Source organism: Malus domestica, chromosome 05, assembly GCF_042453785.1.
Source record: "Malus domestica chromosome 05, GDT2T_hap1".
Lineage (NCBI taxonomy): Eukaryota > Viridiplantae > Streptophyta > Magnoliopsida > Rosales > Rosaceae > Malus > Malus domestica.
The window spans coordinates 8,268,941-8,286,192 of NC_091665.1; the positions used below are offsets into that span (position 1 = coordinate 8,268,941).

The 17,252-nt window shown below is 37.9% G+C and overlaps 1 protein-coding gene across 1 annotated transcript; it reads left to right on the forward strand.

Moving 5' to 3' along the window:
- The first annotated feature begins 10,582 nt into the window (after nt 1-10,582).
- Nucleotides 10,583-14,084, forward strand: LOC103436550 (root phototropism protein 3). Its single transcript, XM_008374983.4, has 5 exons — nt 10,583-10,826; nt 10,964-11,105; nt 11,252-11,321; nt 11,432-12,718; nt 13,256-14,084. The coding sequence occupies exons 2-5, from the start codon at nt 10,993-10,995 to the stop codon at nt 13,808-13,810; spliced, it is 2,025 nt and encodes a 674-aa protein (XP_008373205.1). The 5' UTR covers nt 10,583-10,826; nt 10,964-10,992; the 3' UTR covers nt 13,811-14,084.
- Nucleotides 14,085-17,252: the final 3,168 nt, after the last annotated feature.

Genomic DNA, 17,252 nt, shown 5'->3' on the forward strand with positions numbered 1-17,252 from the left:
CCTCAGCCAAATTGAGAGTGTGTTCCGGGATTTGTAACTGCGTATCTTTACGGGGATCTTGATCTAGTCAATGTAAGCCCTTTGAGAACTTTCAAATAAATTTTCGTATCAAGATCCCTATAAAGATACGCAATTACTACGTCCATTAGCTCCATACTCAATTTTTCGGAAACTACCAAACTAATAAGGTAGCGAAAAGTAATCACATCCAAAACGAGTGAATAATTTTTGTCATAGTCAATCCTAAGGTGTTTATGAGAAGCCTTGCACAACAAGACGAGCTTTGTAATGCATAATTTCGTTTTTCTCATTATGCTTCCGAACGAAAACCCATTTTTAACCAACAGGCTTCACATGTGGAGGAGAATGAGTTACAGATCTAAACACCTTATGTTTCGCAAGCGAATTGAGTTCAACTTGGATTCCTTGTTTTCAGTTTGACTAATTAGTTATACGTCGACATTCATCAATGCAACGGGGTTCAATGTCATCGCTCAACATGATCTCAGTAGCTACTACATATGTTAATGCATTGTCGATGATCATCTCATTTCTACACCAAACATCATCCAAGCTAGCATAATTGATCGAAATCCCACGATTCTTAGGAGGTGGATTCGTCTCTTCAAGAACGCTTCCGTAATCTAGAATTTTCTCATGAATTGATATAATGAGTAGACGACAGTCGGATTTACAGTAGGCTCTTTAGGGGCTTGTGTCGTGGGTTTCCTCTTTCAGGGGTGTGAATCCCTTGAACCAAGCTATCTGCCACGCTTGTGTGCAAGGGAAAATGATTGGCTAGCCGCTAATGTACTTGGATTGGCCAAAGTGGCATCTCGGGTCTCCAAGAAGGAAGTCCGTTGTACATTTGGTACATCCATCTTTGCAGGCACATTCGCTGCTAGAATATTTGATCTTGTCACTCGAGCTAAATTGGTGAAAACATGTGGCATGCTCTAAGCTACACTCTAAAGGTCTAATATGCGATGCATTTCAGTCTCAGACTGAGTGGTGTGGTGATCTAAATGGACAATGAGCATATGTATGACCAATGTGTGGAAGCGTCAATCAAAACCATCAAAATATCTAAATGTTCCGCAGGGAGGCTGATCGGTCCACAAATGTCCCCCTGAATCCTTTGTAGAAAAATATAAGGATTCGAACAAATCTTGTCATAAAAAGGCTTAATAATAAGCTTTCCAATGAAACAGGTTTGACATGCGATTCCTTGAATCTAACCTAAACTTCGGGTTAATGGATGCCCATGTGGCGATGCGCATTGCTGTTCATCCAGGGTGTCCCAAACGATCATGCCAAAGTGTAATTTCGTGTACGGTCCCAGAGGTAGGGCCGACCACATAGTGGCTTTCTATAGGGCATACATTCCATCTTCTTTAGAATATGCGTCTGGCCATATTCGTAAGAAGTGATGCACATAAATTCAACTTTGTTTTCTACATAGGTTTCAGTGTGGTAATTATTATCTCTAATATTCTTGAAACTTAACAATGCTCTTCTAAAACATAAAGAATAAAGGGCCTAATGAATGGTCAAGATTGTACCATTGGACAACATTATGCATGCCTTACCATATCCTTTGATCAAGTTGGATGGGCTTAAGAAGGTTGTCAGAGGTGCATTCTAGGTATGAAGTTAGTGAAATAAATGCATTCACGCAAAACGATGTACGTGGTTGCACTATCTGCCAGACAACTAACTTTCCCACCAGTTATACCTAGAATTAAAAATTAATTTTAATCGGTCACATGCATAAAAGTTCTAAAAACAAATATCCATTCAAAATAATTTAAGTATTCAAGGATGGTTATTAATAAAAACTTAATATCCAAAAAACAAATCACCAACAAATAATCCAATCATAAAGGAAATTGTTCAAAATTAAACCAAAAACAATGGGGGTTCGCCCACTAGGTGGAATTCAGCCCCCGAGGTTCTAAATCCAATCATGTCTAAGATTATAATCTTCCATAGGGTTGGTATCCTCCTGAAAGTCAGAAACTTCCATCTTGGTACTCTCTGGCTCTTCCACTTACACAAAGTTTGATTCAAACTTCTTACGACGAGAATGATATTCGGCTACAACCTTTTGGGGAGCTTGGCAAACACAGGACCAATGGTCATTTGAACCATAGTGATATCACATGTCTGCATCCATGGTTTCAGGTGCTTTACCTTTATTCTTGAAGTTTCGGGCCTTGGGAGTGAGGTTAGGGCGTTTCTAGGCTCGGTTTCCTCCCTTAGGTAGGCCTTGGCTCTGTTGACCTTGACGGGATGGCTTCTAGCCATCCCTACCATGCCTATGTTGGCGTTTTAGGCGTTGGTTTGAGCTATAATGTGCTTTAGGCACAATAGTCACCCTAGTAGGTCGAGCTTGATGATTTTTCATTAATAGTTTATTCTACTTTTCAGTGAGAAGTAAAACAGATATCAAATCCAAAAACTTAGTGAACTTTTGAGCCCTATATTGTTGTTGCAGGATAATATTAGTAGCAGAGAAGGTCGAATAGGTCTTCTCCAATAGATCATCTTCGGTCAAGGTCTCGTTACAGAACTTGAGAAATGATTGGATTTGACAAACTTCAAAATTATATTCATTCATAGACATAAAGTCTTGGAAACGCAAATGCTGCTAGTCATGTCTTGCTTCAGGCAAGAAGATGTGTTTTTGGTGATCAAATCAATTAGCCAAAGCGACTAAGAGTGCTCGTGGATCTTCATCAGCAAGGTACTTGGTTTGCAATGCATCATGAATATGTCTTTAGATGAAGATCATGGCAGTGGCTTTCTCAGCTTCGCCAACCGAGATGTCCATCTCATCTTCAATGGCGGGATGGAAATTCTTTACAGTGAGGTGGAGTTTCACATCTTGGACCTACTTGAGGTAGTTTCTTTCAGAGACCTCCAAAACGGTGAAGTCAAGTTTGTTCAAATTCGATATGTTCTTATTACAAAATAAATGGACAAGATGTGGTTAGTGTAATGGAGAAAAAATCAATCCATTCACATAGGGGTAGAACATTCAGGTTCTAATAGACATGTATTGGTTTAAATTTACATGAAAAAAATTTCGGGTTTTCATAGGTGATGTTTTGAAGGAAAACTTGAGGTTTTCAAACAAAGCATGTTTCTAGAAACTTCAAGTTTTGAAATAATTATGAACTTCAGGTTCATATGTTCCTGCAAACAAATATGCAACAAGAAAATATGCAAATAGATATTTAGGACTTAATTATAATTGAATTAATTATTTAGACTTTAGGCCAAAAAGTAAACTGTGGGTGAAAAAATTATAAAACCCATAAGGCCTAAAAAAATAGGCATTCAAACTCAGGGCCTAAAATAATGGGCCAAAGCCCACGGGTGGGCTGAGTAATTTAAAACTTACAGCCCAGGCCCAAAAATTGGGCTGGGTTGGGCTTGGCTAGGCTGTAGGCCCAAGACAAATAAGCACGGATCCATTACTTTGCAGCGTATGTGTTCCCAGGGGTGCGATCGAGTGCGTCATACGACAGGTGCACTGAATCACCAGCTACAGGCTGAGATCTAGTATGGTTGGGTGCAAATGCAAACCCATATACACAAACATGGGCTGCAAATGTAAGCCCATATGGCTATAGCCCAAATAAGGGCGCCATTCGTGTGCAATACAGACACGAATACACGAGCACAGCAGTTGGTATCTAGTGCGATGAGAACACCGTGGCCAATAGGCTAGTGTTGGGCTGAGAGAAGCACCGAAGCCCAAAGGGTTGGTGCTTATCGAGAGATAGGACAAGCCCAAGTAGGCTTGGGTTTTTTATCCAGTCACCCCAACGTGAGCTAGGTGAGCTCGCCGAAGAAGAAAATCGGCGCCACCGCTTCAGGCGGTCGTGTTGTAGTGCAAAAAATCACAGTGAATTAGGTTCTTTCAAAACAACAATTATGGATATAATGCATACACAATTTATGTAGAATCTAAAATTCGAAAAACCTAAAGTTGGGTCATGCATTATGGTGAATGTTCATGCTATCAAGGTTGCAAAAATACCGAGATAAAAACCGTTATTTTAAAAGAACTTGATTGCGTGATAATATTGATGAAATGGTTTGATGCAGAAAACTTCCACATCAGATTCCTAAGCGCAACGATAGGAGCGTGCTGATAACGTGTTGTGGCCTATATTTAACTGACGGGGAGAAGGGGCTGGCGGCACAGAGAAAATATAGAGAGAGAGATGTGTTTGTAGGGTTGTGTAGAAGATATGTTATTCCCCCTACGTAGTGCCTTTATTTATAGTAATAAGGAAGAGAAGAAATCCTTCTCCTCCAAGGAATACAAGTCCTAATAAGAAAGAATAACTATAATCAAATCTAATCTAGGATTTACACAATCACACTTAAATAAGAAGTTTATAACAATTTTAGATATATAAAGTGAGAATGATAAAAGATCGAAAAATTCAAAATGTCACAAAAAGCCCATCCCTCATTAAAGCTTTTGAAAAGACAACTTAATTTATAAGAGACAAAATGATAATTCAAGACATTTTGAATTTTGGACGAATATTATGAATATTATACATTAAAAAAATACAACCAAAACCCGTGTAGTGGGTGGTTTATGGTGGACTTCTATTTTTCAATATTTGTTAAACAAAGTAGAATTCAATTAATAAATTTAAAATGTAAAAAATAAATTAAAAAGGTCAATTTGTCACACGTGTATTCGTAGCAAAATGCTAGTATCTCTACTAATTAATAAAACGCTCATTATCAACCAAAATCTTATGAAATTACCAGTTTAACCCTCTAATTAAAACAAAATATGAATAAGAAATATGGGGTAGAAATGTAATTTCACATAACCAAATTTTGCTTCTTTTTTTTTCAAAGCCTCACCTACATGTAATCCTCTATCACTCTCTTCCTCTCTCCTTCTATTTCAAAAACAAAAATAAAAAATTTTCTCACACACTTTGCGTGTGCCCATATGCTAGTAAATATAAACCAACTCAAATATTTCGATTGATTTAAAAGAAAAAAAATCATGAAGTATTCATGTAAAATTTGGTATTTGTTTTTTCCCTTTAAAAGGAGAATTTTTCAACAATTAAAAAAAAATTAAAAAGAACCATAATATAACCACCTCGAATCATTGATCCGAGAAACTTGAATCTGGACCTTCTATACAACAGAGTGCATCATAGATGGTGCACTATGCTACATGGAAATCAACTCCAACTACAATTTAGTTGTTTTTTCAATGTGGTATTGGAAATGTGCCCTAAAAGCTAATGATGACACTTAATAGACATTTCACATTTTAAACTAATTTAGTTTAATCTAAAGGCGAAGATTATTATTTAAAGCCATCTCATTAAATGTTATACGCCTAAAAATGGGTCAAACATATGTAATAAAGAGAATGTAATCTAAAGAAGTTAGATTCATGACACCTTTCTCTTTGATACACATATCATAAATGTTCCTGATCAATATTGCCATTTAGGAATTGACAACCCTGTAAGACCATTACATACCATTGTCTTCTCTTCAGAGAGTGACTAATCTCAAGTCATTGGTGAAAGACACCAAGGCAAGTATGTATTTGCTTAATAGATAGTGAGCTCACTGGACATGATCAATCCAGAAGTTTTCATACTCATGTCATATGAGAAATCACTAGTTAGGAAAATACAAAGTAGTCATTTGACTTGAGACCACATTGTCTTACAGGTACATCTTTGATGATTTGACGATGCATCATAACCTCATGTTATGTTTTCTCCACTCATTGTTAGGATCACTGACTTATTCGCAAAGGCATGCAAGTGTACAATAAGGGATCTTTAATATTCAAACCGTTGAAGTAGAATACTCTATGATTCAAGGGTCTCTGGTCAGAAGAATACAATTTAGGAAGTACATTCTAATCCATATTCATAGTAATCATATAGACAAGAAAATCGCATTGGATATGTAACGACTGGTCTTGAATTTTACGAATTTTTGGAACGTCGGGGGTAAATTGATAATTTACATCGGGAGATATTTTCATGTTGTCTTTTATGGGCTTGTTTTGTGTGCCATGTGGGAACTGCATCCCACTCAAACTCTCACTCTCTCTTGCCCCGTGTTCCTTCTTCCCCCAAAAACTCTCGCTTCTCTCTCATCTCTTCCCTCAACTCTCTGATCTCTATCTATCATTCTTTCCTCCCCTGAGCACACCCACATGCACATTGGATCACCTGCTCACCATCTTCTCCGGCGAGCACCAGAAACCACCATCATTTGTAAGCCTTCTCTCTCCCCCTCTCATGACTCTTCTTTCCCTTTCTTAGCTCTATATTTCTCTTTTCACTCCTGGATTCTCTCCTTCTTTGTAAATCGGAAAAACCGCACCACCATTGCCATTTTTCATGGCAGGAAATAATGTCACCGACCACCATTCCCCAACCCTCTACTGCATCCTCGAAACTTGAATGGAGACGCATGGACCACCGAGCTACGATGTGGAGGGGAAATCCAGCGAGATTTCTCGTCCTCCCAATTAGGGTAAGTCTCAAGATACTTAGAATCCCTTCATTTTCATCCTTGTGGTTTAATTCTAACCTACGTTATGTATGTTGAACGGTGAATTTGCACAGAAATTGCAAGAGCGACAAACCTAGTTTCAAGCGAGGGATGCCACGAGTTGTAAGCCATTTTTTGGCCACTTCTAGCCACGGCTGGTCATGAGATAGGTATAATAATCTTCTTTGTTCCTTGGGCTTCAATTTGGTATATTAGATAACTAGTTTTAGTTGAGATTTGAGAATGGACGGAGCTATAGAATCCGGCCGACCCACAACCTGAAACCGGGTCGACCTGACCCAACTACCCTGAACCTAGATTTGAATCGGATTTGACCGAGACACAACCCTGGAACCCAACCCGACGATCCATAAACCGGACTTAACCCATTTTCTAATTGGATCCAGAATATTCTTGGAATATTCTTGAAAGATTCTTGAATTATTCTTTGGAATATTCCTGAAATATTACTTGTGTTAACTTTTACGAAATATTTCCAAAAACTTTCCTAGACTAATTTCGACGCCCCAAATCTGTTTTTAGCGTCCATTTAGTGAAATTTTGAAGTTTTAACATAGTTGACCAGCTTGGTGTCTCGCTGGATTTTTTAGGTCAACTGTTGACTTTTTACAAATTTTTCCCGAGCCCCCTCTTAGGGTAATTCGACACCCTAATTCCAAATTCATGCATCATTTTCCTGAATTCAATCATTTTAGTAGAGTTTTACTAATTGGTCCCTTTATGTGCTTAGGTGCATTTGTTAGTGGCAATCCCGTCCACCCTAGTTCGAACGGCTTTTCGACGACAAAGTATTTGTGAGTGGATCCCTTCTCAAACTGCATGATTTTTATTTGATACTAGGCTTGCATTCATGAAAAACATGATTTCATGATTTTACATTTTACACATTATTTGTGATTTATCGAACTTACATTTTATGAAAGGTTTACGAACTATTGCTTTTATGCCTATGAGATATTATGGATTTACAAATAGATTTATGATGTTTTATGATGTTTGAGCTTGTAAGCTTCGAGGTTTGATTTGGAAAGAATATAATTTATGTTTTATATGCTTAACTAGTGGGTAATTATACAGTACATACGCACAACACGAGTATGTATTTGTCTATGGCCATAGGACACAGTTGATGAGTAGCGAGATATTTATAACATACTCCCAGCTTCACTGGTGAAACTAGCGTCGAACAGCTTCACTAGCCATGGCTAGTGTTGGTGTGTTATGTTATATTTTCTTCTTTAGCGTAACCCAAAGTCGTACAACTTCACCTTCGAATGATGGGACCTACCATATTTCTTCATTGGCGTAACCCAGTGTCGTACAGCTTCACCTTCAGGTGATGGGTATGCTTTTGGGCGATTATGATACCCCTAGTCGGGTACATCATCATGTTGATTTTCGAGACTCGTTGGTTTTGCCTTCGGGTGCTTCATTACCACTTTTAGAGATGATTTTAGCATACAAACGTTTTTATAGCATGTAGAATTTTTAGAAAAACCTAGTATGTAGTATTATATATGTGTACCTAGTATGTATTATTATATATTTGTTTTCAAAACAAGGGGTTATTATGTTCATAAAGAAAAATGAGGTTTCTTATTATTCTTATTATTATTATTATAAACTTTGGTCCACTTACGTTTTGTTTTACACCCCCTTCAGGACTTAGAATTGAGACGTACAATCCCGGCGTCAAAACACAACCGCATCAGTATCTTCGAGCTCTCTCAGTATGGGATCCATTCCTTTGTTCGTATCTTTTATAATATTCCTTTCTCAATATTCTTGATTAGTTGTATGCTCACATGTTCGTGCATCCATACATTTTCATTATATTTAAATTTACTCAATTTATTTACTTTCGTCCTTCCTTTATAACTTGCATGCATGTTAAAATGGCTTCATCATCCTCGGATGTCTGCCAGCATGTGCACATCCTGGTATTTGGGGATATCGGGGTTGGGGCGTGTTAGAATATCATAAGCGATTAGTAAGAGTTCTAATTGCCTACTTCCTTTATAACTTGCATGCATGTTAAAATGGCTTCGTCACTCTCAGGTGTCTACCAACATGTGCACATCCTGGTATTTGGGGATATCGGGGTTGAGGCATGTCAGAATATCATAAGCGATTAGTAAGAGTTCTAATCGCCCAATACCTCGCTAACTTAGACCTAATGGATTGTACTCCATGTTTGGTAAAGATTGAAGAATACAACGGAGTTGAGTAAGGAAAATTAAATGGTTTAATTGTTTATGGGTAGGATTAATTAATATGTTAATTAATCAAATGATTAAGCTCGTTTTATAACTTGAGTTAATTAATATTGAGCTTCAAGATCCAGTGGTTTGTCAAACACCACATTAACTTAAGTTGTATGACAACTTAAAAATCAAAATGTTCAAAAGTCCAATAACTCTAAGAGGCTGGCTATAGAAAAAGAGACGATAAGTTAGAGTATTCTTTAAGTCACTCGATTGTAAGACTATATAAGGAACATTATAACCTCATCACCCTAATTTAGGGCTTTTATATGAAGAAATAAGAGAAACATAACTCTTTCTCTTCTCTCTAAGAGGTTAGCCACTATAGGAAAGGAAAACTAGCATATCCCTCTATACCTTAGTTACTCATCCCTTCGTCAGATCTCTCCTTGGTGTGAAGACTTAGAGGTTTCTTCTCTGGGAAGTTTTGGAGATTCCTATTGCACCATCCAAATCTAAGAAGCCAAAAGATCCAAAGGAGCAAAAGATAGCAAAGAAATGAAAACCCTCACTTTGGGTGAATAGCCTTTACAAATGCGAAGATGATCCACAAAGGTTCTCAACTCTCTCTTGTAATTTTTTTTTTTTTTTTTTTTTTTACATTTTTTCACACTTCTACAATAATTATTATGAACTTTTTAATTTTGCACTCAAATAAAAAATACTATTCATGAGGGTTTGGTGAGTTTTTACAAATCTAAACAATAATGTAACCATCGTTTAGGCGTGGAAGATGTAATCATGGGCATTTATATATTCTTTCACATTTTTCACATTTGTACATTAATTATTATGAATTTTTTTTTTATTTTGAACTCCCCTAAAAATACTATTCATGAGGACTTGTAGGGTTTAAAAATACGATCTGCTCATACTCAAAGCATAGAGGATGCGATCATGAGTTTTTGCATATTTTTTCACATTTTTCGCACTTGTAAATTAATTATTTAAAATTATTTAATGTGTTTTATAATGTTTTAATCTAATTTTTAAGAGTATACAACATTTTATGAGTATGATTGTATAAGACAAAGTAAAAAACTTTGGTAGGTGCAAGTGACCCTCTACCACAGTGGTGGAGAGAAGTGTTACCTTTGCATCTGGTGTGGGTTCAAACTCCGTTAGCTCTCCAATCTAACAATTCTATAGTTTGACAAAAAAAAAAAGATATTTGTTGCAGTAATAATAATAATAAGAAGAAGAAGAAACTCTGATAATAAAAAAATAAAAATTTAACTTATATAGAAGATAATACAAATAGTACATATTTAATATACAATATATACACTATGATTATTATACTTTATGGTAAGTTTTTTTAATGGGAATTGTTATTGGCACACTAAAAATCTCATTTCGCACTTCAAATTTTCTATAATTAGAAAAAAAAATACTTGTGAGAAATGTAGAATGAGATTTTTTTTCTTCTTAATGGGTCAAAATAGGTTATCCACGTGTTACTCACGTGTAAACCCGTTATTAACAAGTGATATGATAACGATCCGATTAGTTATCTTGTTAATTCGAAATCAATTATTTTCGTGTTGTTTTCATATCGTGTTAACGGATCGTATAAAAATTGTCAGATCTACCATAAATGATCCAGTGTTATTATGTTATTGTTGTGTGGTTTTTATATTATCATTGTGCCGTGAATATATGGTCTATATGACGTGGTTATTAAACAATGACTATTTTTGCAACTAATAATTGCCCTAATAATTGCCCAAAAGAAAATGAGAGAATAACATAGAGAGAATAATCGAAGGTAAGAAATTGAATCTCCGAAACTCTCTGTGGAATGTGCATTGGGAGAAGAGAACCAACTAAGCAATCAGAGGGAAGCAAAGAAAGGAGGCTGCGAGTGATCGAAAACAGTACTTACCATGCGCATTACTCCACAGCCTGTGACAACTCCTGGAAACCTCTTAAGAATCCGACAATTGAAGATAAATCCAAGCACCCCATGTGAGTGAGACCACTCTACTCTTCCTTTTTTAGTCTCCCTCCTCCCGTATCTCAGTTTTCACTGCGCTATCTCTCTGCTTTCTGCTGCTCTCTCACTTTCACTGCTATTTGTTGCCACTTTCCCGAGAAAATTCCAGCCTGAATTTTCTGGGATTTCTCCAAAATCATGTGGGATTCTGAGACTGAGTCGGTTGGAGGGAGAGATTACAGGAATGGAGTTCTCTGTTCATCCAAGCACAATGTTAAGACTGATGGCTTTGAGCTCAAGGGCAACTCTTGGTACGTACTATGAACTATCAAATTATTACATTAATTAATTGAAGTTTGATTAAAGGAGATTTTAATTGTCCAGCATGCATGCTTTGTTGTGGATATCAATTAGCAAAGTTGATTAAAATATTTGGTGGGCTTGTTTGAATTAATAGGTATGTAGCAACTGATATCCCAAGTGACCTGCTAGTTCTAGTTGGGGATGTAAATTTTTACTTGCACAAGGTATAAAACTAAACTTCATTTGAACCCTTAATCCGAAATCTTACTAGTCTGATATTTTTGTTACCGGTAATACTTTGAGAGAATGAAATTTTATGTTTGTGTTGTCCAAGTATCCCCTGCTTTCAAGGAGTGGAAAGATCAACAGAGTCATGTATGAATTACGCGACCCGGACCTGAGTAAGATGGGTTTGGATGATCTTCCTGGTGGACCACAGGCCTTCGAGCTAGCTGCGAAATTCTGCTATGGAATTGCTGTTGATCTAACAGCAGCAAATATTTCAGGCTTGAGATGTGCTGCAGAGTACCTTGAAATGACAGAGGACTTGGAAGAAGGCAACCTTATCTTCAAAACTGAGGCTTTTCTTAGCTATGTGGTTTTATCCTCATGGAGAGACTCCATTGTGGTGTTGAAAAGCTGTGAGAAGTTGTCGCCATGGGCTGAAAACCTTCAAATTGTCCGAAGATGCAGCGAGTCTATTGCTTGGAAAGCTTGTTCCAATCCAAAGGGGATAAGATGGGCATACACTAGAAAGCCAACAAAAGTTGCTAGCCCAAACTGGGGTGACATGAAGGACTCAAGTCCAAGTAGAAGCCAGCAGGTCCCTCCTGATTGGTGGTTTGAAGATGTTTCAATTCTAAGGATTGATCACTTTGTCAGAGTTATTACCGCAATTAAGGTGAAGGGGATGAGATTTGAACTGATTGGAGCTGCAATGATGCATTACGCATCTAAATGGCTTCCAGGTTTGATCAATGAAGGCACAGGTGCAGCAGATGAAGGAAGCAACAGCAGCAATAGTACAAGTAATAGTGGCGGTAGTTGGAACGGTGGACTTCATATGATTCTGGCAGGAAATAAAGATGAGTCTTCAAGTGTTCAGGCCAAAGATCAACGGATGATCATTGAGAGCCTTATCAGCATAATCCCACCACAGAAGGATAGTGTCTCGTGCAGCTTCCTTCTTCGGCTTTTGAGAATGGCAAACATGCTGAAAGTAGCACCTGCTTTGGTTACTGAGTTGGAAAAACGGGTGGGAATGCAGTTCGAACAGGCTACTTTGGCGGATCTTCTTATTCCTTCTTACAATAAATGTGAAACTATGTACGACGTGGATCTTGTTCAAAGGCTTCTGGAGCACTTTCTGGTTCAAGAACAGACGGAAATTTCAAGTCCAAGCCAACAATCTTTCCCTGGGAAGCACTATGATGACCTTCAAAGGTCTACCGGTCCAAATGCTAAGATGAGGGTAGCTAGACTTGTCGATAGTTATCTTACTGAGGTGTCCAGAGATAGAAGCCTCTCCCTAACAAAGTTTCAGGTACTGGCAGAAGCTTTGCCTGAGTCTGCAAGGATCTGCGATGATGGACTTTATAGAGCAGTTGATTCCTATCTTAAGGTACATCCTTCTCCGACTGTCATGGAATTGCTCTTTCTATTTTGCCTGTTCATGCTCTTACAAAAAATTGCCTTTTCATGCATGTTTTGAATACACATTGAAGGGGAAAAACGTAGATGTAAAGTTTGCAACATAGAGAAATGTATCAATCACATTATATAGTGCAGGCATATTTTAATCTTATGAGTGAGCCTTTTTAATTAACATGGATGTGTGCTTGTTTTAGCTTGGATAAATGCGAGACATTACTAATTTGAATATTTGAGCCATGTATTGCTAATTTGCTAGTAGTTCTACATTTTCGGAAGTGAACAAAATGCTTATATGTGGTGCACCGATATCTATAGCAAGTGCTGCAAGTCGACATTTGTGATGATGACTTGAAAGCACAACTCAACAATGTCATTTGCCTCTGGTTTATAGACTTGATGAACAATCGTTGAGAAATTGCTTTTGTTGCTCTCATTAATCGTTACGCCATTTTTGTTGCTGAATTGCTTTAGATTAAGAATTCTCGTCTCTTTATCAATTTAACAGGCCCATCCAACACTTTCTGAGCACGAAAGGAAGAGGCTTTGCCGGGTGATGGATTGCCAAAAGCTATCAATTGATGCCTGCATGCATGCTGCCCAAAACGAAAGACTCCCATTGAGAGTGGTAGTGCAGGTCCTTTTCTGTGAACAAGTTAAAATAAGCGATGCATTAGCCACAAGCTCCCTCAAAGAAGCTGGAGACTCTCAGTATCAGCCAATGGTTTCAAATCGAAAAACACTACTTGAAGGGACCCCGCAGTCATTCCAAGAAGGATGGGCTGCCGCTAAAAAAGACATTAACATGGTTAAATTCGAACTGGAGAGTGTGAAAGCCAAGCACCTAGAGCTCCAGCATGACATGGAGAATTTGCAGAGACAGTTTGATAAGATGTCAAAGAATAAACAGACATCGGCATGGAGCAGCGGGTGGAAGAAACTAAGCAAACAACTCGCAAAGAACACAAATTTAGAAAACCAGAACATCGGGCCGGAGCACACAACGGCTGCAGATCAGCAGACTAGAAAGACACCTAGGAAGTGGAGAAATTCCATCTCCTGAAAATAAGAACGACAGATTGAAGGAAATAGATATACAGCTACATGTTTGACTACGTGTTCCAAAGGGTTTTTTTTTTTTTTTTTTTTTTGGTTATCTGAGGGTTTTTCTTTCTTTTATTTTATAATTTTTGTTATTTATTTCAACAGGAATTGCGAGATTTCTTTTCTGTAGCAATTGTTCCCAGAGCCTACCTGATGAACCTCAGTATCACTGAAATTTGATTGTACAATGGGAGTGATTTCTGCATTTCTCAATGCTGAAATCTATTTGTTTTTTTCTTTTTCACTAGGGGGGAGAGGCAGGGTGAAATACCCAAACTCAAATAGAGTGTGCATTACACAGATGACGCTTTAGCGTGGTGGTGGAAAGTAATGATGCTCATGCACTCTGATGCAGGTTCGATCTTCATCGATTTCTCTGTCCCCTAACAACTAATAATGTAACTCACTTTTTGTTTTCTCCAATAAAAAGAAAAAAAAAACAAAGAAAGAGTCCATTACTTGATTTATTTTTTTATTATTACTAATAGTATTCCATACTAACCACATAGATAATCTACCACTTACTTCTTATTTCAAAAATGACATTCTGGTATAATAACACAATGCAACGTGTTAATCTCACTTCACATCACAAGTGTTATTGAACCGAAATATCACCGCAACTGTATAGGCAGTAGGTCAGCATTACCTTTTGGAAGGGTTTTCATATGCTTGTGGAAATTTGACATATCCGAAAGAATTGACCACTCACCACACCAATCATAGAATTTGAGTCCACAACACAAGTCTGATTTTATGGGACCACACCAAAACTCAAGAGAGACCAAAAACAGTGTACAAAGAAGAAAACAATGGCGATAAGATTTCCACTTAAAACATTATCTCATGTTGCAACTACAGTGGCATTACTGAGGTAACATGTCGGAGGTCTTGACGCAGCACGAAGCAATAAAAGGGTTACCAGCGTAATCCCTTGTAGAACAAAGTTTACTGGAGTCCACCAGTTGATAGAAATCCCAAAGGATAATTTGATTAATTGATAAAAAGATGTCTAGATGATTACAAAGCCATGGCTTTAAATAAGCCTTTTACAACCTTTTTGGAAACTCAAAAGACTTATGAAATTAAAATGAAAATAACTTACATATAATAAAGCCCTTGAAACCCCAAAAGACTCTATTTATTAGTAGACTGCTGTTTCGATGACTTTCTGCAAAAGATGGCTCGAGTCACCATTATGGGAGAATTATTTTAACACGTTTCTGTGAAAAGTGGCTCAAGCCACTTTTATGGGAAATTAATACCCCTTTTATGATTGCGCCCTTTTGTCTTCCGACGTTCCATCTCCTCCTCGATCCATTCCGCCATTTGTTCTACATCAGTCCCCTCCACTTCAGAAGAACTCGACCCCGAGTTATGATCAGGATAAAGAACTTCATCATCATTGAAGGTATACAAATCAGCAACGTTGAAAGTATTGGAAATTCCCATAGACTCCGGCAAATCAATAACATAGGCATTGTCATTAATTCGCTTGATAACTTTGAATGGACCATACTTTCGTGGCTTTAACTTGCTATAAGTTCCAACAAGGAATCGTTCTCTTCTCAAGAACACCATGACAAAATCTCCTTCCTTAAACACTTTCACCCGCCGATGTTTGTCCACTGCTTCCTTATACTTAACATTGGTTTGTTCAAGCCGTTGCTTGACCTCATCACGAATTGCCACCACATCTTCAGCCATATTTTCTGCAGCAATGCTAAGTCCATGTCCCCTAGGTAGCTTCACCAAATCCACCACATGATGAGGAGTGGCAGTGTAAACAATGGAAAATGGTGACTTACCAGTAGCACGATGCACATCACTATTATAAGAAAACTCCATCTGAGGTAGGGCATAGTCCCATTGTTTTGTTTTTTCTCCGCAAATGCTTCGAACCATGTTACCAAGAGTCCTATTTTTGACCTCTGTTTGTCCATCAGTTTGGGGATGTGCAGTAGTACTTCGATTCAAAGTAGTCCCAAACATTCTCCATAATGTAATCCAGAAATGACTCAAGAACTTGGTGTCTCGATCAGAAGTGATGGACTTAGGTACCCCATGCAATCGAACAACCTCCCTGAAAAACAGTTTGGCTATGTTTGATGCATCAGCGGTTTTTCTGCAAGCAATGAAATGAGCCATCTTGGAGAACCTGTCAACCACCACAAAAACTGAATCCATTCCCCTTGGTGTTCGGGGTAGTCCAAGCACAAAATCCATAGCAATGTCCTCCCAAATATCGTTAGGAACAGGTAAAGGCATGTAAAGACCCGTATTTTGGACTTGCCCCTTTGAAACCTGACAAGTGTAACACTTCCTCACAATGGCTCCAACATCCCGTTTCAATTGTGGCCAAAAGTACCTTTCTTCCAAACTTGCTATCATCTTGTCACGAACAAGATGACCGCTTAATCCTCCTCCATGCAAATCTCGAATAAGCTTTTCCCGCAAGGAAGAGATAGGAACACATAATTGGTTACCTTTGAACAGAAAACCTTCGTTGATAAAGTAATCTGCCATAGGTTCATGATTGATGCATTTCCTCCATATTTCCTGAAAATCATCATCGGTTGTATACAACTCCTTTAAGCACTCGAAACCCACAACTTCTTGGGAAAGAGTGATTAGCAATGATGCTCGTCTACTCAAGGCATCGGCAACACGGTTTTGAGCTCCAGATTTGTGCTTGATAACAAATGGAAATTTTTGCAAGAACGTTACCCTTCTGATATGCATTTTATTAACATGCTTCTGATTGTTAATAAACTTCAAGGCTTGATGATTCGTGAATAACACAAATTCTTTCTGAATGAGATAGTGTTCCCATTGTTTTAAAGCTCGAATCACCGCATAAAACTCCTGATCATAAGTGCTCCATTTTTTACGGGCTTCACTTAGCTTTTCAGAGAAAAAAGCTATAGGTCTCTTCTCTTGGGAAAGGACAGCACCCACTCCCACTCCACTTGCATCACATTCGACTTCGAATACTTTCTCAAAATTTGGAAGAGCTAACACCGGAGCAGTACAAAGCTTCTCTTTGATCAAAACAAAGCTTTGTTCTTGTTCATCTCCTCAACGGAACTTGCCTTTCTTCAAACATTCTGTAATGGGTGCAGTGATGGTGCTGAAATGCCGCACAAATCTCCGATAAAAAGTAGCCAAGCCATGGAAACTCCTCACGTCGGAGACGGATTTCGGAGTTGGCCAATCTCGGATGGCCTTGGTCTTCTCATCATCCACCTGAATACCATTTTCACCAACCACAAATCCTAGAAATAGCAATTTAATTGTACAAAATATGCATTTCTTGGGATTCATATACAATTTATTTTCTTTCAAAACACCCAAAACGTGTCTCAAATGCATCATGTGTTCTTCTCTGGTCTTGTTATAGA

Excerpts from the sequence above, each read along its gene's own strand:
- LOC103436550 (XM_008374983.4), top strand. The coding sequence starts at position 10,993 with ATGTGGGATTCTGAGACTGAGTCGGTTGGAGGGAGAGATTACAGGAAT. Across the intron at positions 11,322-11,431 it reads TAAATTTTTACTTGCACAAG|TATCCCCTGCTTTCAAGGAG; the intron begins GTATAAAACTAA and ends GTGTTGTCCAAG. Across the intron at positions 12,719-13,255 it reads CAGTTGATTCCTATCTTAAG|GCCCATCCAACACTTTCTGA; the intron begins GTACATCCTTCT and ends TCAATTTAACAG.